Source organism: Miscanthus floridulus, chromosome 6 (genome assembly GCF_019320115.1).
Source record: "Miscanthus floridulus cultivar M001 chromosome 6, ASM1932011v1, whole genome shotgun sequence".
Lineage (NCBI taxonomy): Eukaryota > Viridiplantae > Streptophyta > Magnoliopsida > Poales > Poaceae > Miscanthus > Miscanthus floridulus.
The window spans coordinates 14,246,838-14,273,995 of NC_089585.1; the positions used below are offsets into that span (position 1 = coordinate 14,246,838).

General features: G+C 46.6%; 1 protein-coding gene across 1 annotated transcript; it reads left to right on the forward strand.

Annotated features, from left to right (window-relative positions):
- The first annotated feature begins 13,184 nt into the window (after positions 1-13,184).
- LOC136457694 (uncharacterized) lies at positions 13,185-14,102 on the forward strand. The gene has a single exon (XM_066457715.1). It carries the CDS (start codon positions 13,185-13,187, stop codon positions 13,983-13,985), a length of 801 nt encoding a protein of 266 aa, XP_066313812.1. The 3' UTR covers positions 13,986-14,102.
- Positions 14,103-27,158: the final 13,056 nt, after the last annotated feature.

Genomic DNA, 27,158 nt, shown 5'->3' on the forward strand with positions numbered 1-27,158 from the left:
CAGTGATATCGATCCGTCCCAGCTTGCAGTAAGCCGAGAATATAGAGTTAACATCATGTGCATCATTAGCAGTTCAAACTAAATCCACCAATGCAGTATCACAACTATGTTTACTCCTTATTAAGTATAAAGGATCCATATCACAAGCAGAATGCACAACTATGTTGTATACTCCTTATTAAGTACTACAAATCACAAGCTATATCTTTTGTTTCATAACACTAGAGACAATCTTAATGGCACCGTTCGGCTTGCTGAAACTTGGCTGAATTAGCTGAAAAACACTGTTTTGGCTGAATTGTTATGAGAGAAAAATATTATTCCGACTGAAAAAACAAGCTGAATAGTGCGAATTATAAGGTAAGCCGAACGGGGCTAATAAAGACACTCATTTTCCGTTTAGACACGTTGAAGTCCATGAAAATTGAGAGCAACTCTCTCATCTCATCACCATTGCCAGCGAATAGGCCACGGCCATTTTATCAATGATAGTAAGATTAAAACAATGGGACTGAACAAGGTCCAGAAGAGAATCAAGGATGACAAGCTGTTTCACCACTAATTCTTAACGGTAATGTTTACACGTGGGCGTCCGATCGTCCGGACAGGTTGGCGTAGGCCGCGACGTTCCAAACGGCCCAACAACTTTGTCCTGCGCTTGTCTTCGTGTCTCTTTTGTTCGACTGTTGTCTCCGCTCAGAAAAGCCACTCTGTACTTGCCGCAGCGTCCGCACCGTCTCAGCATGGTCCACCGCAACAGCCTCGCCGTTCTCCACCACGCCCGCTCGATTGGTGGCCTCCATCCTCAATGTCCACCGCATCCGAGCGCCGGCGGCCGCCTTCCTCCCTCTCTACGGTGCTCACTGACCGTTGTGCGACTTCCGTTCTCCACCGCGCTCGCCCGACCACTTTCACTACACCACAGCCCCAGACTAGGGACGTACCGTCGGTCGGTATAGGTCGATATAGCGACGCTCCGTTGGTCGGTATAGATCTATGCCGACACTTACTTGCAGCCGCTGAAAGTGGCGTCGGTATAGCCTACGCCGACCGACAAGTTTTTAGCGACCGACAGTCTCACGCCTTAGGGGGTACATATACCAACACATAGTTTGAAGCACCTTCTTCTTGTACGCTTCAGGCAACCACGAATACAACATGCACAGATCCATGATTTAGTTAGTAAGGAGATGACGCAGTCAACAGCAACAAACACAGTGTAGAGAGACACCGTGGCTCCCTTACTTTGGATCTGGCCGTGCGGAGGGAGATAGGGGGAGAGCTGGCTGTGGCGCCAGTGCAGAAGAATGGAGGACCCCGAAGGGGGTGGGGATGGGGGTGCAGGTGCAGAGCAACTTGGAGGGGGTGGGGGCGCCGTACGTGGTGGTGGGGGAGGGGGGCCTAAGGTCACTGACGGGGGCGGAGGGAGGGGCAAGCTGAGTTCACCGACTGTGCTGACCTAGAGACGGCGTCGAGCTGAGGTCGTCGGCGCGGAGCGGCCGGACTGAGGTCGCCGCCGGCAGGGGTGACCTGAGGTCGCCGGCCCGCTGACTAAGCGCGCAGAGGAGGCTAGGGGGGCACCGGTGAGGGTGGCCGGCCGACGGCGGCGAGCAGTTCTCAGGGGGCGGCTCCATGTGCAGGACCGGTGGTGGTCGCGGTTTTTTTTCTTCGATTGGAGCCAGCGGCGGCGGGGTGCTGCGCTGGGGTTTGGGGAAAGGGACCGTGGGTTACTGGGGTGAGCGCCCAGGGGAGACGGGAAATGGGCTGACATGGTGTTGCGCCTTGGCGGGCTCCAAATTTTTTTCTGACAGGTGTGTTCACGTTAAAAAGTTAGGCGGGATCTATGGCGGCGAGCGGTGGGTCATTAAAAGTATGATATAACGACCGACCGTTCAACGTTGAAGTGAAATAGAATTAACGACCGACAGTTTGTAGCCAAAACGAGATATAACGACCGACAATCCGTTAGTAATCTTTAACGTCTAACCTTCCGACGTTAAATCGACATTTTTAGCGACCCCCCAAGTGACGTTAATTTTGGGCTGTGGTGTAGAATTTGGTCCCTCTCTGGCAGCAACTCGCGCCAAGAGCGGTGACCAATCGGCCTTCCCCTCTTTCTCCACTGCGCCCAATCCGTTTCCCCGCTCACCTGATCCCCACGAGATAGGCCGTGGCCACCGCCGATGCTGTGTTTCAAGTATTTCAGGCATTTCAGACTTATGTTTCATGTGTTTCGTCTAGATGTTACAAAAGTAGATCCGAGATGTTGCAAGGACAATATACGCATGTTGCCAGCCTATGTTTCAAGTGTTTCGACGTATGTTTCAAGTGATTTATCTGGATGTTGCGTATGTTGCTATGGCTATACACGCATGTTTCAAGCATTTCAGATATTTGTTGCAAGTGTTTCATCTATATGTTGTAAAAGTAGATCTGGATGTTGCATATGTTGTTATGGCTATACACGCATGTTTCAAGTGTTTTATATGTTTTCAGACGTATGTTGCAAGTGTTTTATCTGGATGTTTCAAAAGTGGATCCGAGGGAGCACATATTGCAATGGCGCCGGTGGCTGGCGGACCGCGGGCTGCCGCAACCGCCTGTTGCTGCTGCTTGGGCGCCGTCGTGGGTCACCGTGCGGGCGCCTGAGGCTGACAGATGCCTCCGCGGCGTGCATCCGCAGACGGGGCAGGTGACTGAGACCCACGTGGGTTTCTCAAGTGTGGGCACGACAAGCATCAGGCGAAACAGAATGAGCGCGATGGTTGGGCGGGAAGCAACATGGCGTCCACACAGTGGGGTGCGCGAAACAGGCGCGCACGGCTCTTTTTCGCGGCCTCCTACCTATTAGCGCGAGCCACCTCCCGACATCCGGAGGCTAGTGTCTATGAATTCTTATTCTTAAATAAAAGAATATAAAATGCTGCAAGCTAATCAGGCAGATGGTTAAACATACAAAAAGCAAACACGGTATCTTTCAACAAAGTTAACGATGCATGGCTCCAACGTGCATGACTTGTATATAACTTGCAGATGTTTGTCCACAGTACGTACTTGTTTCTGCACGTGGTTGGTTGAGTTGTGCTGTTTGCACTTGCAGTAGCCACGAAGTATATATCCTATCCTGTGGTGCGCTACTCTCGCTCGCTCTTTTGTCACGTCCTTCACATTTATGCTTTATATATTCTCCTGTCAAGGGCACCTAACTGCAGATTAGTCGAGAGATGCGCCGACCGCCGAGTCGGACACTCGACTCGTTTAGCCAAAGTGCGCATCTCGTGACCAGCAAATTAAGCCAAAGTAAAGTTAAGCGCGGCTGGCACTACAATGCACACGCGGAGCTAAGCTAATTAAGGTATCCATCCAGTAGGAGTGTATCTATATATATGCCCTCCCTCCCTGTGCTCGCATCGCATCTACAGTGCACTACTAACTGTAGCACAGTGGTAGGAGCAGCTAGATTGCATCGCTAGCTAGGCGCGCACACACGCATAGTCCATGATGTCGCCAACAACCTCTGCAGTTGTTCTAGCCCCAGCAGCGGCAGCAGTGGCACTGATGGCAATGGTGCTGCAGCTCTCAGCCGCAGCCGCTGCGGCGGCGCCACCGGCGGCGGCCCCCATAGGGCTGCTCGGCTGCGACACAACCTGCGGCAACGTGAGAGTGCCGTACCCCTTCAGCATCAGCCGTGAGTGCTACTGGCCCGGGTTCTACCTCAACTGCGACAGGAACCACGACCCCCCCACGGCTCCTGCTCGGCGACGGCACTCTCCGCGTCACCAACATCTCCCTCAAGGATACAACCGCGCGCGTGATGCGCACCGGCCCCATCATAAATGTAACCGGCGGCGGCGACTCCATCTCCGAGGCCGGCTGGAACGCCTCGTTCGGCCGCGGCTTCACGGAGCACGGCCGGCTACCTGCTGGCGTCTGGAAACGCGCTGGTCGTCCTGGGGTGCAACGTCGTCGCGATGCTCCTCGCGGACGGCGTTGGGGTAAAAGCCCCGGGGAGGATCGGCGGCTGCGCCAGTTTATGCAGCAAGGCATACGGCAGTGGCGACGATTTCTTCATAAATAGCAACGACGTGTACGGGCCAACAGCAGGGCAGCAATGCACCGGCACCTTGGGCTGCTGCCAGTCCAGCGTCACGACTTTTGCCAACCCACCCAGTAGAGTGCAGGCCAAGCGGCTCTACACTGGGAGCGACATCACCTCGGACATGCACCGGCGAGGGAGCGAGTTATGCTCGCCATTACGGCCACGGTGGGGCGAACCCACGACCGAAATGGTCGAACGAGGTACTATCCATCGACCGGCTTGAAGGCACGGTCCTTAGGCAAACAAACACAACATAAGAACAAGAATCCCGACAACCCAACATAAGGGCTAAGACACGACCACACGGATGGAGTAGCACATCTCCGTAGCAACGAGGGAACCTGCATAAGGGCATGGCATATGTGGATTTAGATAGGTATAGATCGTGAATGACAGGTGTAAGATCGAGTGTATGAAAGAGCGAAGGGAGGGCTTTCATCGGCATCGGGAATGACGTCCAACTAGGATTCGTCCTTGCGGCAAAGGTGAGGATGGCCAGGGGCGGTTGTAACCTGTCCCGGAGGGTTGTGGCTTCATCTGGCCAGCTGAGGCCAGCTACGGCCTGCTGTGGCTAGCTGTGGCTGGCTACAAGTGGCTATGGTTGGCCAAAGGCTGGCTATGGCTGGCCGGGCATGGCAGCGACTGGCTAAGATGTGCCTACTGCTGTCAAACACAGCTAGGGTTGGCGACGAAGGCGTTTCGCAAGACGGTAGGGCCAGACCACAGGTCTAAAAGAGAGGCGGGTATCGGCCTCGCATTGTGTGGTGTAAAACAGGTGGACAAGGACATGTCCATGTCGTAGAGCTTGATTTTAGAAAAATGTGGGAACTGGTTTCACATTTTTCTGAGGTCGTATGAATTTTCTATGATTTTCTGAAGTTAAATCCATTTTCTGAAAAAGAAAAAGGAAGGGGTGAACTAGGGCTTACACGTGGCAACACAGGATTGGTCCAGCGGTAACAGTAGCTGACGGGTGGGCCCTTAGCGGGTCGGTCCACATGGTGCTGGTCCATGGTGGACCACGTAGTGTGGGTCTATGGACCGCAGAGCGGGTCCGTGGTGGACCACGTCCATGCGGGCGCAGCTGAGTGTGGTGCATCGTGCACCCAGCGCATGTGGTGACGAGGTACTTTGGCTCCCCTGCTTCCTCTTCCCACGGTGGAGGCTGTCGCCGGTGACGAGCTCGCACGCGCGGGGGCGAGTTGGCGGCCCTAAGGCCGGATAAAGGGAGATAGGGCCTCGTAGAACCGCACTGAGGGCGCTGAGGGCTGAAGGACGGCTATTGGTGCTCCGGTCAGGCGGTGCGCGGTGGTGGCGGCTCGGTGGCGCGGTAGCGGCTTGGCGGTCTTGTGAGGGCGCTCGGCGGGAGACAGTGAGGTGGTAGCGGGTCGCCAGCGAGACTCTAGGGGCGCATCGGCTCCCCGGTTCTTGGCCGGGCACGGTTATCGCAACAGGGGTAGCGGCGGGGCCATGGCACGGTCGGCCATGGCGGCGGCGGCCAGGCAGCGACGGCGAGGTGCTTGGAACGTTCTCTGGCCGTGCGAGTCCGTCGGTGGAGTTTGGAGAAACTCTACCGGCCCGAGATGACCGGAACGACGTAGGGCCAAGGGTGGTCTTGGCCATGGTGGCCGTGCGGGCACGGGGCAAGGACATGCCGGCGTTCTCAAACGCCGGGGCTAGGAAAGGGGGCTGGCTTGGCTCTGGTACTGTGTACGTGTGTGCGTTAGTGTGCCATGGGGCTAGAGTTCCGACCATGCATCCCCCAGGTGCGGGAACGCGGCGTCGGCGATCGTGACACGCTCAACGGCGAGGGCGGAACATGGCAGAAAAGGCAGGGCTCACTGTCATGGCCGTGTCGAGACGATGTCGTGCCGTGCCGAGCACCAGCGTCGACGTGGTTGATCGAGACGACGTCCTCCGCTCCAGTGACACCGGCGATGTCGGCCGGCTTCAGCGCTCCTTCTTCTTCCTCTTCTTCCTTTTCCTATCTCGGCTTAGTCTTGGGGTTGGTGAGGCCGCTATGGGACGTCGTAGTGCTAGGTCGAGCGCAACGACAAAGAAGATGGGCGCCACGCCATCTTCTTCTTCGGCGTCTTGGCAACTCCGACGGCTCTGATTTCCCCTGCTTCTTCCTCCATACTCCTTCCCTTCCTTTTTCCCCTCTCTCTCTTGGCTCGGGTGTGCAGTGGATGGCCACAAGGTGGCGGCAGGGTGATGGGAGAGCTCTAGGGCTCTAGGGCTAGGTTTTTATAGTGGAGCGGCGATCATGGCAAGCGGCGGACGGTGGGAAACAGGGCAGGGACACGTGTAGGGCGATTAGGGGGCTCCAGCTAGGGTTTTGGGTACGGTGGGGTGTGAAGGTGCGTTGGCGCCCCCGTTTTCGATCGGGCCGGTCATGGGAAGGCACGGCAGTGGCAGGGGCGCTGTAGAGCGCACGGGCCATTGCGCTCACGTCATGGCGGCAGGTGGGCGCTAGCTGGGGAGGTTGGTGGCTCGGATCGCTATCGTGGCGGCCATCCAGGGGTGTGTGGGGTTGGTGGCTCGGCACGGACAGTGGGGAGTGGCGCTGTGGCCTGGGATCCTTCCCATGTGCCGGTGCTCTGCTTTCGGGCGCAAAACAGAGGAGAGGGGGGACCGAAGGAGGGGGATGACATTGGGGGTCCATCCGTCAGCGAAACAGGGAAAGACGACGGCGTGGTGGCGTGCAGGCTGGCTGCGTGGGCCGCGCGTGGTCGGGCTAGGCCTGCTTGCGGCTGCGCGTGGGCCAGCAGAGGAGGGCGCGAGCCGGATCGGGGTTGTTGGGCTGCTATTGCTGTTGGCGAGCTGGGCCAAGGAGGACGGGGAAGCGAGCTAGGCCTGCTGTGCGCTGGTGGGCCAAGAAGATGGACAGGCCACAAGCTGGGCCAGATGGCTTTTCCATTTTCCTCTTCCATTTCCTTTCTTTTTCTATTTCTATTTCCTATTTTCTAAATAAACCAAGGCTCCTATATTGTATACATGTGTCGCCAGCATGTACACCTCCTAGTGGGGTCCACTAGAGGTCAACTAGGGGTAGTGGGGTCCATGTCAAGGGTTGGCAACTCACAGGCATTGAGTTGATAAAGATAGTTGGTTGATTATAGAAATTAGGTCAAGGGATTCATGAGAGATTCTAGAAGGAGTCAAAAGGATTGGCTACGGACTTGTGCTCTCCAACACAAAACCCTAAACCAACTAAGGAACCCCAACAAACTCCTACAAGCAATACTATATGTATGCAACAATTTATTTATAAATTATTCTTTGTTTGACCTAGTATCTATATGCTTCACACATTTGCATGAAAAGTTTTAAAAAGTTCGTATTTTTGGCTTCTCCAAAAATCCGGTTTGTTATAGTCCACCTCCCTTACAAGAATCTCGTCCCCGAGATTAAGGTGTTGCTCGGTCGGTGAAGAGGCGGGGTGCTGCCTTCGAAGTCCAAACTTCTATCGTGTTGCTTCTTGATCGGGGTAGTTGTTCCATAGAACCTTACAAAGGAATTGTCGTCCTTCTATTTTCTTCGATATCTCAATCCAAATTTGTACGGGGTGTCCAAGGATCTCTAGGGGTTTGTTCGGGCTTGGTTAACTTCAGGTTGTTGGGCAACAGGTACTAGCTGGGTAGTTTTGAAATCTTATTTGAAAATTGGAGAGTGATTTTATAAACTTTGAAGTCCAGGAGGGATCTTGGAAAGGGTTAAAATAAATGCAAGGTTTGAAATCAAAATCTTTTGAACGTCTTCGTTTTCAAACACAAAACAAAGTTTCTTTTAAGGTGATTTCAAATCAAGAGGTTTGAATCTTGGTTTAGCTTTCAAAACAAAACATTATTACCTTTTTGTTAAAATCGAACAAAGTTGGTTCTCAAATGGTTTTAAAATCATTTCTTATTTTGAAAGGTATGGCTTCTGCAATCATTTTTGAAACCCTCCTTTTTCAAAGAAACAGTTTTGAAACTTGGTGTTGGAAAGCTCTATTTGGTTTTGCTAAGTTTTCTTGGAAAAAGTTGCAAACAAACCTTTTACAAGTGTTTTGTTTGGTAAATGAGTTGCAGTCCATTTTGAAAGGAAGCTGGTTTTCAAATCATTTTGTAGATAGCATTTGAATTCAAAACAGGTTGAAAAGGAGTTTATTTCCTTTGTAAAAGGGAAGATCTTTTAAAGAGTTTTTTTTGAATTATTTTACTTTGAAATGAAATTTCTCTTGTTCAAGAGGGGACTTTTCAACCAAAAACGGGGAGGGACGTTTTGAAAAAAATGCATTTGAGTTAAAACCCAAAAACAATTTTGAAATGGACTGGTGAAGATATGATGCATCGATTTCATAGCCCCAATTGGTAGTCAAGGTCATTTGTCTAGTCATATGGCGGTATGGGTTCATAGCCTGCTAGGTTAGCCAGTGTCCTGGAGTCACACGTAAATAAAATAGCTTCTATAACTTACACTCAGATAATAAAATTCTCAAGAAGCACAAGAAACTCAACAACATAAGATCCAGGCAATCAGGCAGCATTACAACTCCTATATGCATAGTGTTGACTTGAGGCGACTCCTAAGCCTTCAAGTCTCACACATCTATCGTTCTAATGTGGGCGGAAAAAGTGGTATGTTACCTAAGGTCAACTTTTCAGAAAAGGGAAGATCAGTTAGCTTCAGAATTCAAGGCATAGAAGGGGAAACAAGTGTTAGCAACTATAACTCTACAACAGACAGGATGGTTAGCTATTATACTAGTGTTTGGTCCTAAATGTCTCGTTCTAAGATCAAGTATGGCTCTGATACCAGCTGAAATGACCCCGATTTTCCACGAAGGGAAAATCCACGGATTCGAGTTATAATGTGATAGTCCCAAGAGATCACTCCATCACATTATCATATATCAGTTGATATTACAGTCATACATCGAGAGATTACAATTTACAAGGTTTTACAACACTTGACATCATACCTAATACATGGTTAATCTAGCGGAAACGTATACAAGATGTAGTAGTGGTTAAATTAGATTTATGGCATGTCCATCTGACTACAATCCATTTAAATCACTTGACCATGTTTCGATCTATCCAAAAATAAATAAATCTATATTTATATATTTATATTTATTTAAAAAGCATATATCATTTTATATTGGTACGTCACTCTCTCACATGTCTATAAAAGTCAGAGAAGCACGGCTAACTAGCCATGATGCAGTGCGAAGTATACAATCCTAAAATGAATATGAACAATAATGTAACCGTTGGATAATAAATCTTTAAATCTCTCGTGCTCATGTAAGTTAGAGTAGCTAATGTACGTCAAGGAGACAATAGGAAATCCAGTTCCAAGATGAATCCTAACCCATACCCGTTGCAACGCACGGACACATTTGCTAATAAAAATAAAGTAAACATTAACATTTCGGTGATTCCTATATACACTTTAGTTTTTTTGTTCAAATATACACTATAGTTAGTCTCCTTGAACAATATTATTATATTTAATGATTGTTGGATCACGCCTACGGACATGAAAGGGCATGTTTGCATGTGTAAGTTTATAAGGTGATGTTTGTCTTTCCTAAGGGATCACTCATTTCCGCTGACCATCCTTGTTGTTCATGTGCTTCTTTGAGATCCATTCTTGAATTTATTTAATCTTTCTTGTTTTTAGTGGTTTAAACCTGGTAGTTTTCAATCTATGAAGTTGACACTTATGTGATGTTTCTAAACGAAAAACGGGAGCTGAGTTGTGCTTGTGTAAATGAAACTATGTACCCTTTTGGTGATGATTGAGAGGTTAGCATTGACATTTCTATTACTTTGTTTAATCTGAACTAATATGCATATTTGTAACTTGTGCGCGGGATCTTTGGAGATAACTTCTAGTTATTCGTACTCTTTTCCCATGAGCCATGACATATCACACCGGCCTTCAGTCTTATCTAGGCGAGGGCAAAAAAAACTAGGCGATGTCATATCACACTACCCTTCGGTCTTACAACGTTACAAGTGACTTTACCCAAGAAAAAAAAAATAGGCCATGGCATATCACAGATCCATAGTAGCCTTAGCCTTAAGCTTGTGCAAGGCTGCAAACCATGACACAGACACCTTGAACCGGAAATTCTGACTTCTATGTCATGTGTTGTTCTATACATTGTTCATCATTTTATCTAGGGAATATAAGTGGGCTACTCCATGAACTTGTATATAGATTTATTTTATGAATTGCCACGAGCAACCAAAAATTTAAGTTTATATATATGAACTTTTTTACTATGATTGGAGAGGCGTCAGGAAACGTTAGCTGTATCAATGATTGATGGGCCCATATGAGGGAAGGCATTGAGAGGCGTCAATGAGGGAGGCGTCGGGAGGCGTTGGATGTGTCTATGGTCGGTGGGCCCATATGCGCCATAACGCCTCCCAACGTCTCCAAAGTTGAGAGGATTAGGACTTCAAATAAAAGAGTGATAATTTCTTTTTTGTAGTTATTTATTTTAATCAAGGATAAAACGGTAAATCTATAATTATAAAAATAATGTTTTGAGTCGATGAATGGGTGCTGCCGCCGGAGGCCAGACATGAGTTCTGCCGAATGTCGATGGTGTAGCGTTGGTGCTTCTCGTCCTCGCTCGGGCTGAAAACGCTAGCACGCAGCAGCATCACGCCCCAGCGCGTCGCCATGTCGCCACACTGTGGAAATCGTCAACTTGTACGCGCCGAGGACGCTCCGTTGCAGGGGATCTACGCGGGATGTGGCCGTCCGCCGGCACCCATTAGATACGGCTTCGATTTCCACTATGTACAGACGAAAGGCATGTGAAGCTTAATCAATAGGGAGCCTCGAGAAATATATGGTTGCTGCTAGCTTAATCTCCATTGGTTGCACAGGAACAGGACGAACATAGGAGTAGATTCATTTAAGAAAGCAAAGCCACAAGGATGAAATACTCATTTTCCTGACTACTGTAATTACTTCAGGTTGATAACCTATTCAAAACATACTAGCCGAAATAGCAAGTTCAGTGCCAAATTTCATCTTGCAATCAATTCAATGGTGGTGGCGGCCTAGGGTGAGTGAGAGAGCGAGGTGCGTGCGGTCTAGGGGGAAGGGGATTCGTAATGACCATATTGCCCTTGATGAATAAAAATCAACAAAAAACAGTTCTTTTGGGTAGACATTAGGAAGTGTTAGAAAGCATTTCCAACCATTGTAAAAGGGCTATATATATATATATATATATATATATATATATATATATATATATATATATATATATATATATATGTGTTAGTAGGCTATCCCGTTTGCATCTCTAATTTTATCTGAGCTTTGCAATCTGAGTGTAAAAATCAAGAATAGAAGGTAGGTTCACCTACGTGATGTTCAAGAATTAAGGTTTACCTGAGTTTTGCAATCCCATTGTAAAAATCAAGCAAAAAATTGTAGGTTCACATAAGTGATGTTCAAGAATCAAGGAGGCCGTATTATCGTGGGAATGAGACGCACCACCGCGTGCTTGTGTTCGTTTTTCGGGAGTTCGGGTGGTCTCGGCAGAACGCCTGCACTGCCGCACCCGCGTTCGCGTGATCGCATACCTCGCGTCCTCGCTTGAGCTCCCCCCACGAGGCACGAGCACGAGTCCTAGTCCACTCCACTAGCGCACAACGCTCGCTTGCTCCACGCCACTCTACCACTACTACTAGTGGAGGTAAAAGTTTCTCAAAAACAGAATACACAATAGTAGAAGTAAATATGATCACATACTACATGGATCTTTTTTTGACAATGATGCTTTTTGAGTTTTGACTGATTGTCCGATCGAAAAGAGTTCAGTAGTAGTTATTTAGTGTATTTTTAAATATTCATAATCTTATTTGATATTAAATACGAATAAAGATACTTATTTTGCATACCAAATACAAATACGATTTAACCATTGTTAGTTTCAAATTTGATATCTGACATTTTAGTTGGGTATATATGCAACCATTATGAAAAAAATATCCGACTAATATTTAAATTTAAATATTATATATATTATATAAATACTAACATGATTATATAAAAAGAACAACTACCTAGTCTGAATTCTCAAATATTGACGTTGCTTGCTGCACCCTGGTTGCTCCTGTGCCCCCCTCGTAGAATGTCTTAATCCTTTGTAAGCCCTGGCTCTGTTCGCTTATCCGTACTTTTTGGTTTGTTTTTTTTTAGCCGGAACCGTGTTTTTCTCTCACGACAAATCAGCCATAATAGTGTTTTGGCTTGTTTTTTCAGCGAAGCGAACGAGACATCCAGCTTAGATGAAATGTTTAGGAATAGTGTTTAGGAACACTATACATTGGAACATAAAGATGTTATTACGGATCAATAACTTTTAGATGAAATGTAAAAGATGGAGCAATCCATTTTGTACAGCACAAAAAAATTGATATTACTTTTACCTAATATCTCAAAAATATTGTGACTGACATTATTCGCCCCATTTTTAATATATAATAATTTAATTTTATTCGTGATCGAAACCATCCGTATTTGTATTACTGTCCTGTGCGTATCCAAGGACATTGGATCTTGGCGCGTGTTTAGTTGAACCCCAAATTTCTAAAAAAAGTGCTACAGTATCCATCACATCGAATCTTACGATATGTGTATGGAGCATTAAATGTAGATGAAAAAAAAAACTAATTGCACAGTTTGGTTGGAAATTACGAGACGAACGTTTTGAGCCTAATTAGTCAATGATTGAACATTAATTGCCAAATAAAAACGAAAGTGCTACCGTAGCCCAAAATCCAAACTTAACGCAATTGAACACGCGTTTGTTTAGATTTGATTTGAGTTTATAGAAGGGAAAAAGAATAGCCAGGGGTAGTTTGGGGAAAATATATTTGGATGTTGCCGAATGTGAAAATTCCAGGCTTCCAGCGGACGCTTCTCCTCCGGTCTGCGCAGTCCATCTCCACCCCATTTCCTTCCCACCACCACGGAAACTGCCGCCGCCGCCTCATTGGGACTCCTCATTGAGCACTGAAGAACAGCTGCCGTTACAGTGCCGCTTCAGCTCGATTTGACGATGGAGGTCCTCTTATCGGTGCTGGCCGAGTTCATCGGCTACATTAAGTCGAAGCACTCACGGATGGACCAGAGCCGGGGCCTCCTGCGCCAGCTGGTGCGCGCGGTGGTCGACGCCGCCGAGGGCGGCGCGGGGGCGGCCGTGCGGGACGAGTCGTTCTCGGCCTCGCTGCAGGTGTCCCGATCCGAGGCGCTGCGGGGGCAGGAGGTGCTCGACGCCGCGGCCGTCGCCAGCTCCGCCCGCCGCTTCCTTGCGGCGCTCTTTGTCTGCAGCGCCGAGGTGGACCGCCTCACGAAGGCCGTCGAGGACGACATATTCGTCAGGGTTCTCAGCCTGGACGCCGCCCGGGCCGCCGCCACGGAGGACGACATGGACGTCGACAGGGACGCCGCCGCCACGGAGGACTACATGGACGTCGACGGGCGCCCGGAGCCCGGTGCTCGCCACCGGAAGGAGGGGAGCGGCCGCAGCTGCGCGTCCGCGGGCTCCGTCGCGGCCCTCCTCCCCTCGCCTGGCGCCAAGAGAAAACGCGTGTGTGGCGGCGGCGAGGTCGACACGGTGCAGCCACAGAAGCGGCGGCTCCTGGCGTGGACGCGGTCGCACCAGCGGCTCCGGTCCGGCTTCGGCAGGGTCTCCTCCGCAGCTCGTAAGCCGCCGCCGGCGGCGTTGCCTCGCTCGCGTACGGCTCGGACGGTGGCATTGGCGTATTCTAGGTTTCGACGCCGCATCGGAAGGCCGACGACGACGAGGCACCGGCCGCAGCCCAGTCTCGGACAACACTTGTCGCGGATTACGTTGTAGACGAGGACCCGACGGGGTTTGAAGGGAGGTACGCTATCGCCCATGATTTCTTAGTGCAATTTGCAAAATGATGGGATTACTCTAGCAATTGGTGGACTGAATTAGCTTACTGGTAGTGGTAGTTCTTCATCTTTGAATGAATTTAGAATCAATGAACGTATCAGTAGCAGTAGCAGCAGCAGAGTAGTAGTACTACTTCAGTTATTTTGAGATATTGGTAGATTCAAGCTGCACTTGTGAGCTGGGACTCCAGCTTAGTATTAGTGCTAATTCTACTGTTGACTGTTGACCGTGACGAACTGATGGATAACGTCTATGTTGTTTCTTTCAGCTTAGGGCAGCACATGCTCACTCGGTATGAAAGGAATGTAATTTCTCGTTTCTTGAGGAGCTAATTAGTCTCAGACTCTCAGTTCTAAGTATACTACACTAGAAACACAGGCGCGGCCTTGCCGCGCCATACTAGATCTGGCCCGTTCATTTCTCGTAGCGCATGTCTGGCGTCACTTTATTAATAACAATCTATTTATTTACGAACATATAGTTTGGAGTATAACTAAGTAGAGGCTGCTATGTATAATAATATCAGTTTGTATATTAAAAAATGAGTAACCGTATAGTCACAATTATTTTTTTGCAGAACATTTTAAATAGATATCAAGGATCATAGATGTGATTTAGACCTGCTGAAATGATAGATACCATGAGTTGCAGCAAAAGTTTATTGTAATTCAAGTGCTTTAGAATACTTGCGCTTATCACATTGAAATTAAACGTGTTCTTCTGCAAAGATTCCTGTCGGTTGATTCAGATAATAGTTTCTTGAAATGCAAATGAGTGTCAAAACATTAGTACAGTTGAGGTTACCTATTTATTTTTTTTCCACACTCAAACGCACACTTACATCCTAGCTAGTTAAAACATGACTCTACTAGCCACAGGACCCTGCTGCATGGCTCAGCCCTGAATTATGGTTCCTCAATCTCAAACATATTGCAGGAAGCCAGGAATACATAGAACATGCAACTTTTTCAAGAAAAATGTTAGAAAACAGGAGCAATAGAGAAGAAATATAATGCACTCTATCTGGGAATTTCACTACTACCAAATTCCCATTTTCTTTGATAGTCATCACTTGTAGATAGTCATCAGAACATCAGAAGAAAATTTTCTTATGTTCCACATCTCTGTTTGTCATACTAACTTAGCTACATGCTAATATCTAAGCAAAGATTTAATAATTTTAACATATCCGGTGTTGCTGCGACGTTTGGATGGCTCAGCCTCAGTGTGATCATTCCCGTGTTGTTTCGGTCTATGGCCCAAAATGTACACATGTATTTATACCTGATGTACAATGAAACAAAAAGGCTATCTCTGATCACTAATGCCACCACCGGGTATCATGTTATCAAGAAAATTTTGATTAGTATGCTTGTTATCACAATAACTATCCAAAGAATACAAATAAGAGAAGTGTGTATGTGCGCATTCAGATGGCAACAATAGTCTACAGTTTCTGTCGTTGTTTATATGGATGCAGACTGATTGTGTGTGAGACACAGATAATAAATCTGAGATTTTGTTGGTCAAACCTTAACATGCTGTCATCTGCGCATAAAAGTATTTACAATTTTCTATCTACCGGAAATATAGTATCAACGGTATTGAGGAGGGAAAAGGACTCAGCATGATTTTTAACCTGTGATCACCCTGACCTTGCAGCAAAGAAGATGATCAGTTAAAGATATAACAGGGAAGAAATTACTTGTGTATCTACCAACTTGTTTTTTTTTTTTTTTTGCCAGAAAGCACAATTTCAGCATAATTATGAAATAGGTAACATATGCACATCAAATTAATAATCAAAGAGAAAATTGTTAACCAGTAATGGAAATTAGAAATTAGATTTACACGTTGATGTATGTCATGTCTACTTGCTGACTATTTTGTCTTTGGGGCAAATTGGCAACATGTAAAGCACCAGGAGCTCAAGTTTATATACTTAAAGTTCATTTAATCAAGTCAGCAACGAGTATAATATTCAAATTGTCCCTTTCAGCAAACACACGTAATTTTGGTAGGGGGGCCATCTGCATCGTCCACAATCTCACAAAGAACAACAGTATGAGAGGTAAGTTGTGATTCAAATTTATGAGAATAAATACGTGGCAACCATTTAGGGAAGCCACAACGCTAAATTGGAATGCTTTGAGATGCTTTAACTCTTAAAAAAAATAGAATGACTTATAAATTGGGACGGAGGGAGTATCAATTGTTGTTCTGAGTGGAGAAATGGAAAGGTTTTCACGGGATTGGAACGGATCACACTCAGGTGCCACCAGTTCTTTCGACGATCCATGCTGCTTTGCACTGAGATCTAGCTTTCCTTAGGTGCGGGTTTATGTTGAACTAAGAAACAGAGAATAAGATGCAAGGGGAAGAGTACTTCACTGAGGTGTAAGGTCCCGGGATTGCCAGCGCCTCGCGCGTAAAAAAGTTCCTGCTTGGTGGCATTTATCACCTAGCGATATATATTGGCCACTTTGTGACCCCTTTCAGAACAAAATTCTCAAGCAGGAGTGCAGGATCAGTACATCACACTCGAAAAGGGATGGATAAACAAACCTACCCACGACACTTCTTCAGCATGCAAAGCTACGGGAGCAACAGTTAAGCAAAAATATACGGCCCAGGTGCATTAAAAACTTCAGTACATACATACCAGGAGGATTACAATTATTCTGTATCGGGTTCACAAGACTCACGCAGCGGAATGCGCATGACAATTACAAAAGACAGAGCTCAACGGGAGTTATTATGGTGGCAGCTCCTGTGACATGTCCTCAGGGAAAAAAAATGGTGATGCTAAGCACCACTCAGATCCATAGGGCCATTCACATCCTGGAGTTAGCAGAAGCCATGTGTCATTCCAAGCGCCAAAGCACATAGCAGCTGGGATTATCATATCAATGAGGTCAGATCATACATTGGCCGTGCTCGCTTCTCTTATAATCCGTATTTTTCAGCTTGTTTTTTTCCAATTAGAACAGTATTTTTCTCTCACAACAAATCAACCGGAACAGTATTTCGGCTTGTTTTTTCAGCGAAGCGAACGAGACTAATATTGTTCTCAAGCACAACTCCATCTGGAATCACCTTGCCCTCGAGATAACACGAACAATATGAACCAGGCACTATTCACTGACACAAATGCTGCAGCTCAATGAAGAGGCAATACTGGAATGAGCAGATGCAAATCAGAACAGACAGAAACGGTTGACAAAATTAGGATAACGTATTCACGCCCATTTATAAAGTCATAAAGTATCTAATGGCCACAGATGGCAACCAAGGAGAAAGAACTATCCAATCACAACGTTTACCTTTAGTGTAGTTCCAGAACCGAAGCAGACATCACCATGCTCAAAACTATCAAGGTCAACAATGCTGGGATGGACTTGAACCGAGCAAGAAAATAGGAAACTGTAAATTATTAGGGGGAATATTTCATCAGTGCATGTTGATAAATAATTTCACACAAGTTAAGGAGCTGCAGTTTTTACTGTTCAATGGTTTCATCAGCACACGACTTTGTGAAGGAATATTCTCTATGCACTGATGGAATTCTATTATATTAAAGATATCTTCACTGTCTTGGAGACAAACTGCTTTACCTTCTTGAACTCAGATCCAAGCTCAAACGAAGGGTCTCAGTTGGATTAGCTCTAGTTATGTTGCAGATGATAAAACCATCAACCAAGGTGTAAAGACCAGAATGTGGGGACAATAAAACGAGCTTAGCATCGATAGCATCGAGCCATCAATAAAAATGAATTGTCAACAGGCTTATTATTATATCAAACTAACAAAATGTGGCAAAACCGTCCAATTTAACCTAATCCTAAGTATACTTGTCAGCCATTTGACACTAAATACACCAGAGATCAAGTTAAACCCGATAGTATGTCGAGTACACTCCACGGGAGGACTCGAAAATCCACGTTTTCATCAAGACCATAAACAAGTGAATAAAGCTTACGTCATTTATTAACAATTTCATACATCACAACATTATATGAAATCAAAGTTAAAATAGATTTCATAAAAGCAGCAGAAGAAAAATCATTTTACAAAAGCAGCGGAAGTTAACAATTTTGAATATTGAAGCAGAAGTAGAGATGGAAGAGTAAAACTTCTACAATCATGGCGACAAAGAAAGCCTCGCTGAGCCCACCAGAAGGTATCCACACACAACATTCAGCTCCAGCAGCCACCTGTTACCTGCAACAGGGGGGAATAAAACCCTGAGTATACGATGTACTCCGCAAGACTTACCCGACTAGGTGGGAGTAGTCTCCCGACTCTCAATGATATGCGGGGGCCATTTGGCTAGCTGTTTAGTTGTTTTGCAGAGAAGCGTTACTAATAGTGCATCCTTATATTCAAAGTTTTAGCAGTCACGTCAAGTTTATTACTTAGCCATTCTAGGTAAGCGCATGAACTCTTTCAAGCATGTGGTAAGCAACCAAAGCATATTTCATGATCCAGCACTAACTATATCATCATCTCCAGGTTCCAGTTGCATTAACTACGATGGAAATGATACGACAAGTGGTATCCATATCCGAGTAGGACGGTGATTGCAATCGATGTACATCCAGCTGGACAATCCCAAACACACGCCCACACTTCTCGAAGGAGCAAGTACGAGGCTGTCGTTCCCATCGTACAACCAAGGCCCAAAATGACTTAACCACCCCCGAGGAACCCACCCTATGAGGCCCGCCCCGCGAACCGGCGACGAGTTCCACCCTCATAAGTTTTACCATGGACATTCCCCGTCCCAAAAACAGCCGCTAGAATGGCCGGAGAAACACTTTGGTGAACGTTTTGCGCACCTTAGTTGTAAGATCGTACTTAGCTTCACGGTCAACTGTAACTCAGGCCCCTGTTATGTGTTTGGTACCTTCAAACTTGCCACAACGCTACCAACGGTACAGTCCTTAATCGACACAGGCAGGACTAATGCAACCAGAGCCTCGCTCTATTGCTATAACTAACCACATCCAAACTAAAGTCCACAGTCCCGCCCGGTCTCCAATTATTATCCGGCACCTCAAGTCCATGTGATAGTAGTAGCATAATAGCCATGACCTATCTCTTGCGAGTGACAGTCCATCACCCGACTTCTACCGTAGGTCCTATAGCATGGCATACTACACGATTCCTGTCATACTAGTAGGGCTCATTGTAACACCCTCGGTGTTACATTGTACAGTTTTTGCTAAAGCATTGCATGAGCATCATACTTATTTGTACATGGGTGTAATCTAGGGTATAAATCAATATTGGAATTTGAAATGTTCATTTGAAACATGAACCGAATGTTACATGGTATGTCACATTGTAGCACTTGGTGACGGGGAATTACTCGCGGTCGGGATTGAGAGTCACTAGCTAGTTTAGTGGGTAGCTTAGAAATCGAAAGTGACGCGAATCCGAACGAAGGACTTAGTCGTTTCTTAAGTCGGAGAGTGTGTCGACGAGGCAAAGTTCAGGCATTTTTAGAGGAGGATCGGGTTAAGTCATGGCAAGGTGTTTTAGCTTAGTTTGATAGCCCTATATACCCTCTAGAGCATAGAACAACTGGTTTAGCATTTGGAGCATCGGGTTCAAGTTTTTGAGCCACTTTAAAAAGCGTTGTAACACCCTAAAATTGGAATTCTTTTTAAATAGTAAATTTGATTTAAATATGCAGTTATATGTGCATTTCAAATTTAGGAAATAATATTTCTTTTATAAAATTAAAAGAAAATGCAAGAATAGAAACATGTTGATGCATTCATGCTATTGCATATTTATTTCTGTGACGGGTGTTTTGTTCAAATGCTAAAAGATTCTAAAAACCTTTTGAAAATGAGTTTGGAAATTTTATTTATAAAAAGAAAAAGGAAATTTCCTTCCATTCCCTCCCTTCCTCACATTCGGCCCGCTGGCCCCTCTCCTTTTTCTTCCCGCGGCCCAGCACCAGCCCCAGCCCAGCTCGCCTCCCCCTTTTTCCCGCTCGGCCCAGCTACGCGCCAGCCCAGCCGCGCGCTCCGCGCTGGCCCAGCAACTGCCGCGCCCAGCCCAGCAGCCGCGCGCCTCGGCGTCGTCCGCACCAGGCAACTGTCGCGCCCAGCCGCTGACACCCGGGCCCCACCTGTCGGAGCCGCCCCCTTCCTCCCGCGCGTCCCGTAACCGCAGCGGCGGTCATGCAGCAACCGCCCGCGCTCCACTCGTGCATCGTGGGCGCGCCCCCCCACTCCCCGGCCGCTACAAAAAGGCAGCCGAGCCCCCCCTCGCACGCTCCCTGCTGCTCCCGCTCCATTTTCACCTCATTCCCGGCCGCAACTGCCGCACGGAGGAGTTCCGAGGGTTGCCATTCGCCGTCCGCGTCGCCGTTGTCCCCGAGCCGTCCCCACCTCCATCCTTCCCCGCTGTGAGCTTCACCGTGGTCCCCTCTCTCTCCCCATGCGTTTCATTTTGCGTTTCGTGGTTTGTAGCGCCCAATCCGCGAGCGCCGTGAGCTCCATGCCGCCGGCCATGGCGCCCGCGCCCCGGCTTTCCCCTCCGGCCGTCTTCTCGGCATGGCCGCGAACCCCCTTACCCCCCCGATCTCACGGGTGTCCTCGGTGGTCATTTTGGTGGACCGTAGGCCCTTACCGCGCGCTCCGGCGAGGCCACTGCCGCCGGCCATGGCGCCTGGCCGCCGGCGACCCTGTTCCGGCCGGCCAACCCCCCCCCCCCACGTCTAATCCTAGCCGCCCATCGCGCGATCAACGGCCTGAAAAAGAAGATACCCCTTCGGGGGTAAATTTGCTAAAGAGCCCCTGGACTTTTCTAAGTCCTAACCTGCCGTCCTTAGCGTATTTCCCCAAATACGCAATCCCGTTTGGAAAGCGTAAACTTCACTGTTTAAATCAAAAGTACGCTTTCAGTATTTACAGAAATGCCATTCGAACTGTTTCGCTTATAAAATTGTCGTTTTAACTCCGAATTGATCCATTCAAATCGCGTTAGCTTTGTAATTTCATAAGCTACATGTTGGAGCTACTGTTAGTCAAGTTTGGAACTTTTTAATTTCATGATTAGAATTAATTAAATATAGGGCTATAGGAAAACCCGTTTTAATCATAACTTTCGCATTTTAGCTCTGTTTTTCGTGAACTTCGCGTTGACGTGATCGTAGCGAAACGTAGATAAGTTTTACAAACATTTTATCTTGATTTCAATACTGTTGGTGTACTGTTCTAATGATAGGAATGTTTGCTTTGCATGAATGCTTTTGGAATGTTGTATGTTGCCATGTTGGTCGCGTTCAGACGGTGAGGAAAACGTTGGAGACCGAGAACTCTTCGACGACCAGCAGGACCAGCACGAGTTTGTGAACCAAGGCAAGTATAACATGGGCCTTCCTTGATGTCCTATTTCACTTTAATCAATTACTCATTTGCATGTGTCTAATTTTGATACCCGTAAGGACATCCTAGTGATTGTTATCCTGTTCCTTGTCTCCTATGGGTTAAATGCATATGGGTAGATGGCTAGTGCTCTAACTGAACATGATATACATGTTGATGAATGATACTATGGAACAAAGTGAGTAACATGAATTATAACAACTGTTCCATAGGGCGAAAGAGCAAATGACCTTTGTTCATGTTGCTCCCGGCCCTCCATAAGGACTTATCTGTCGGCAAAAGCTGGGACTGACAGTGCAACCGGGAGAGTCATATGGCTCTGACTTTAGCTCAGTAATAGGATCTTTCCTAACTAGTTAGAGGTTACCTTTTTGGCGCAAATGGGGCTTGCCACTTTGGGTATAGGGCTGCCTCTGTTCCTATGAGTATAGCCGCGATGGATTTGTGCCATAGGAAAGGGGGGTCCCTACATCTGCCTGCCAAGGAAACCTAGCGGCCCTAACTTGTTAGGGAAACCTATGAAATGGCTTCATAGTGTACCCTGCCCACTCACCTTGGTAGTGACATGGGAGTAATTAACCCGGGCACATGGGGATCACGACTCGCGGTGAATATGCACCACCTCTGTAGAGGGTAACAAACTGTTATAACAGCCGTGCTCACGGTTACGAGCGGCCCGAAAAACTCACAGAATAACTGGTTAATTGTTGATGAACATTTAAAGTTGTTCAATGATGATATATGGTACACTTGACCCCGATATTGGTTCTTATGGGTTTAAATGGGAGCTTAAGCATAACTTGATAATACTTGAGAATAAAAGTTTGACCTATTAAAAATGCTAACTGCAGTAAACCAGAGTCTATCCTTTTTGAGCTTCATAACCCCATGTTAGCTCGCTAAGTACGGAATGTACTTACACTTGTTTATTTTCTTTACTTGGATAAAAATCCCGGATGGGTAACAGATGACAACGGGTATGAGGATTTCCCGGAGGATTATTAGGCTTGTGGTCAACCAGTTGACCTTCCCTGTGATGACGGCCACAAGAGTTCATTCTATTTTTATTATTCCGCTGTGATGTATGAGACTAAGTTCTATTATAACTCTGATGTATGAGACACTGTGATGATACTATTGTAATTTGTCAGCTTGTGTATGTGATTGATTCCTGGGCACACACGAGTTTAGTGCATTCAATTTTATCCTTAAAATTGGGTGTGACAAATTGGTATCAGAGCCGTGTTGACTGTAGGACGCAAGCCTAGTTAGAAAATGGTCGTTTTAGCAGCTTTGCTCCTCTGGTTTCTTGCTTACTGACTTATTCTTGTTATTTTATTAAAACATTTATACTTTTCATACCTTAATCTATTATTTAAAATTGTTGATTCTAATTTCTATCTCACTTTAAATCTATAGATGTCTCATAATCCGAAGACTGCTCGACTCAGCACCGCCGGTTATCGTGCCATGTTCACCCCACGTGCCCCACCGACGGAGAGGGAGATTGTGATCATCTCCGACGACGAGGAGATGGCTACACCGACGCCTACACCTACTCCTACACCAGTCGCTGTGCCCGTCTACCCTGTGGTAGCTACACCTGAGGAGTCGACGGCTACTTCCCCTACACCTGCACCCTCCCCAGCTGCCCCCGTGGAGGACGATGAGATTGGCTGGAAGTGCAAGTACTACTTCAAGCCAGCTCCAGAGACAGCCTACTACCACACTCTCCTCACCCACGTGCTGGACGACTACTTCCCCGACTTGCACGCTTCCATCAGCTACCACTGCGCCGAGTACAAGCACCCACTGGAGGCTACCTTCTGGAAGGTAGAGCTGGTGATCACTGCATGGAATGATATCATCAATGGACATGAGGTGGAGACTGTCCACAGTGCCCCTGCCAGGAGAGCCCATGCTTTGGATGGCATGGAGGATGCAGCACAGAATGCCTACATCCACTACCATGGTCGTCGCTTCGAGGCCATGAGGGAGGATCGTTTCAGGTTTCTTCCTCGAAATGATCATGAGGGTGTTTGGCAGGTTTTAGCTCCACCAGAGAATGACCCAACTCTGGAGGCAACGGTGCAGCATGTCCACGCTATGCAGGGAGTGGATGATGAGGTCAAAGGAGAACTGCGTGCATCTCAGAGGGCGCAGAGACATCTTCAGAAACAAGTGGATGAACTTCAAGCACAGCTGGGACAGCCTTCCATCTACAAGAAGAAGCGCCGTTCCTTCACCATGATTGATACCGCTCCATAGGTGTTAGGTGCCTTGATCTAGATTATCACGTTGTTAGTTCGTATCCTTATTTAGTCTTGTTGGTCTTGTGAACTTGGTTGATTAGATGTTTGATTTGTGAACTTGGTTGATTTGGTATTTTGCTTGGTTGCTGGAAGTTTGTGGGCATGTCCACAACTTCCTTAGATTGGAACTTTAAATTTAGAATGAAATCTTAATGTAGAAGTATCATTTTATCTTATCTCTGCTGTACTGATTTCTGAAGCAGCCTGTGTTCTTTATCTGGTAAATCTAAATCTGGGATGATAAAAAATTCTGAAATTTTTGTGGATATAACTAGACCTCTGTATCTTTCAAGTGTCTTTGGAATCACGTCAATAGCTATTCAGGTTTGGGAGATCTAATTGGCACAAGTTGATGTTCCTGCGCTGTCTGGAACTCAGAACAGTTTCGGTTTAGCTCTATTTTTGACTATGTGTGATTTCGAATCTGTAAAAGTGGTCTAAATGAAAGTTGTAGCTGATGTCCTAAGCTTTCTAGCGAATCTTGGTGCACCTCTGTTGGATCTCTGAAACTCGAGTTATAACAGTTTTACTGAACTGCTGAATTTGAGTCTTGCCCAGAAAATTTTCAGTATTGTTTCTTATCTCTTGTAAGCTCTCTATAATTGGAAAAATCTCTAAATTTTGCACATTTGTTGGAAAACATATGGCCGCAAGAGGAGGAAGAGGCAGAGGCCATGGTCGTGGGCGTGATGCTCTTATGAATCCACCACCGCCACCTGTGACCATGGAGCAGATTTTGGGAATGCAAGCGCAGCTGATGCAAGCTATGATGCAGCGCTTGGACAATGAACCTGCAAGAGGTCCACCGCCTGTCCAGGTTAGAGATAAGCGTGGAGAGTTTATGAAAGGTCGTCCACCGGTGTTCACACATGCCACAGACCCTATGGAGGCCGATGACTGGTTGCGTGCTGTGGAGAAACAACTGAACATAGCACAATGCAACGACCTGGAGAAAGTGTTGTATGCTTCCGGGCAACTCCAAGGAGCTGCTCAGGATTGGTGGGAATCATTCTAGTTTGGACATCCCAACAATGCTCCTGATATCACTTGGCAGGAATTTAAGGATAGTTTCCGATCATACCATATTCCTGATGGACTAGTGGAACTGAAGCAGGAAGAATTCAGATCTCTCAAGCAAGGATCAATGACTGTGGCGGAATATCGGGACAAGTTCGCACAACTATCTCGCTACGCTCCTAATGATGTGGCAGATGACAAGGATAAGCAACGCCGTTTCCTCAAGGGACTCTATGATGGACTACAGCTCCAGCTGATGTCTAATACTTATCCTAACTTCCAGTCTTTGGTGAATCGCGCAATCATGATTGATGATAAGCGCAAGGAGATGGAAGCTAAGAAGAGAAGGCTCCAAGGGCAAGCTTCTGGAAGCAACACTCGCCCACGTGCTTATCCCCAGCAAGGTTTCCAGCAGAGGAATCAAGGACCAACTCATCAGGGAAACCATGGTCAGTATCCTCAGCGGAACCAGTTCCAACAACGCCCTCAGTATCAGCAATAGTTTGGAAATCAGCGTCCCCCGCAACAGACTAGCAATCCTGCAACACGCCAAGGAGTGACTAACAATGCTCCTGTGAAGAGTGGCGCACCCAACAATCCCAATGCCTGTTACCGATGTGGAGAAGTAGGTCACTATGCTCATTAGTGTCCTAAGAAGCAGAACCAGCAAGCACCTCAGAACTAGGCCAACAATCAGAAGTTCAACGCCCGACCACCTCTCATAGCGAAGGTGAACTATGTGTCATCTGATGCAGCTCAGGAGACACCTGAGGTCATGTTGGGTACGTTCAGTGTCAACTCTATTTCTGCTACCATACTTTTTGATTCTGGTGCTTCGCATTCTTTTATCTCCCAAGCTTTTGTTAGAATGCATAGCATACCTTTGTGTGCCATGAAAAACCCAATACTAGTGAATTCCCCAGGAGGTAGTATGCCCGCTTCTTATTGGAGCCCCTCAACTAGCATTTCCTTAAGGGGGGTAGACTTCAAGGTGAAGCCTATTGTGTTGAGACCAGCAGGAATTGACCTTATCCTGGGAATGGATTGGATGAAACAACACCGGGCAGTGATACAGTGTTAGGAGAAATCTGTGGTTGTGACATCACTCAATGGGGATAGAATCTGTGTAGAAGTAGTAGTGCAAGCTCAGCCTTCAGCCATAGTGAATCAGCTAGATGGTGAAATCAATGAACAAGATCGTGTCGTGGAGGAATTTCCGGATGTCTTCCCCGATAACTTGTCAGGTATGCCACCTGACCGAGACATTGAATTCATTATTGAATTATTACCTATAACTGCACCAATAGCTAAACGTCCATATAGAATGGGAGTTAATGAATTAGAAGAGCTTAAGAAACAACTAAAAGAGTTGCAAGAAAAAGGTTTCATACGCCCCAGTTCTTCCCCGTGGGGGGCACCTGTGATCTTTGTGGATAAGAAGGATGGTAGTCAATGGATGTGTGTGGATTACCGCTCACTTAATGAGGTTACCATCAAGAATAAATACCCTTTGCCTAGGATAGATGATTTGTTTGATCAGTTGAGAGGAGCTCATGTGTTCTCCAAGATTGATCTCCGATCTGGTTATCATCAGCTTAAGATTTGGAACTCGGATATACCCAAGACAGCATTCACTACACGGTATGGATTATATGAGTACACCGTTATGTCTTTTGGATTGACCAATGCACTGGCATACTTCATGTATTTGATGAATAAGGTGTTCATGGAGTTTCTGGATAAATTTGTGGTAGTATTCATAGATGACATACTAATCTTCTCCAAGACTGAAGAAGAACATGCGGAACACATAAGGATGGTCTTGCAAAAGCTTAGAGAACATAAGTTGTATGCTAAGCGGAGCAAGTGCGAGTTTTGGTTAAAGGAAGTCTCTTTTCTGGGTCATGTTGTCTCCAATGGTGGAATAGCGGTGGATCCAGGCAAAGTGCAAGATGTACTGAATTGGAAACCACCAACTACTGTAAGTGAGATTCATAGCTTTTTGGGACTGGCTGGTTATTACCGAAGGTTCATTGAAGGTTTTTCCAAGCTAGCCAAGCCTATGATAGCTTTGTTGGAAAAGAATGCTAAGTATGTATGGTCGGATAAATGTCAGGCAAACTTTGAAGAGCTAAAGAAGAGATTGACTACAGCTCCAGTATTAATTTTGCCTAATTTAAACAAGAACTTCTCTATATATTGTGATGCATCCCATTTGGGTCTTAGATGTGTGCTTATGCAAGAAGGAAGAGTGGTTGCATATGCATCCAGACAACTAAGGAAGCATGAGTTGAATTATCCTACTCATGACTTGGAATTGGCAGCTGTGGTTCATGCTTTGAAGATCTAGAGACATTATCTGATTGGACATAAGAGTG

Excerpts from the sequence above, each read along its gene's own strand:
- LOC136457694 (XM_066457715.1), top strand. The coding sequence starts at position 13,185 with ATGGAGGTCCTCTTATCGGTGCTGGCCGAGTTCATCGGCTACATTAAG.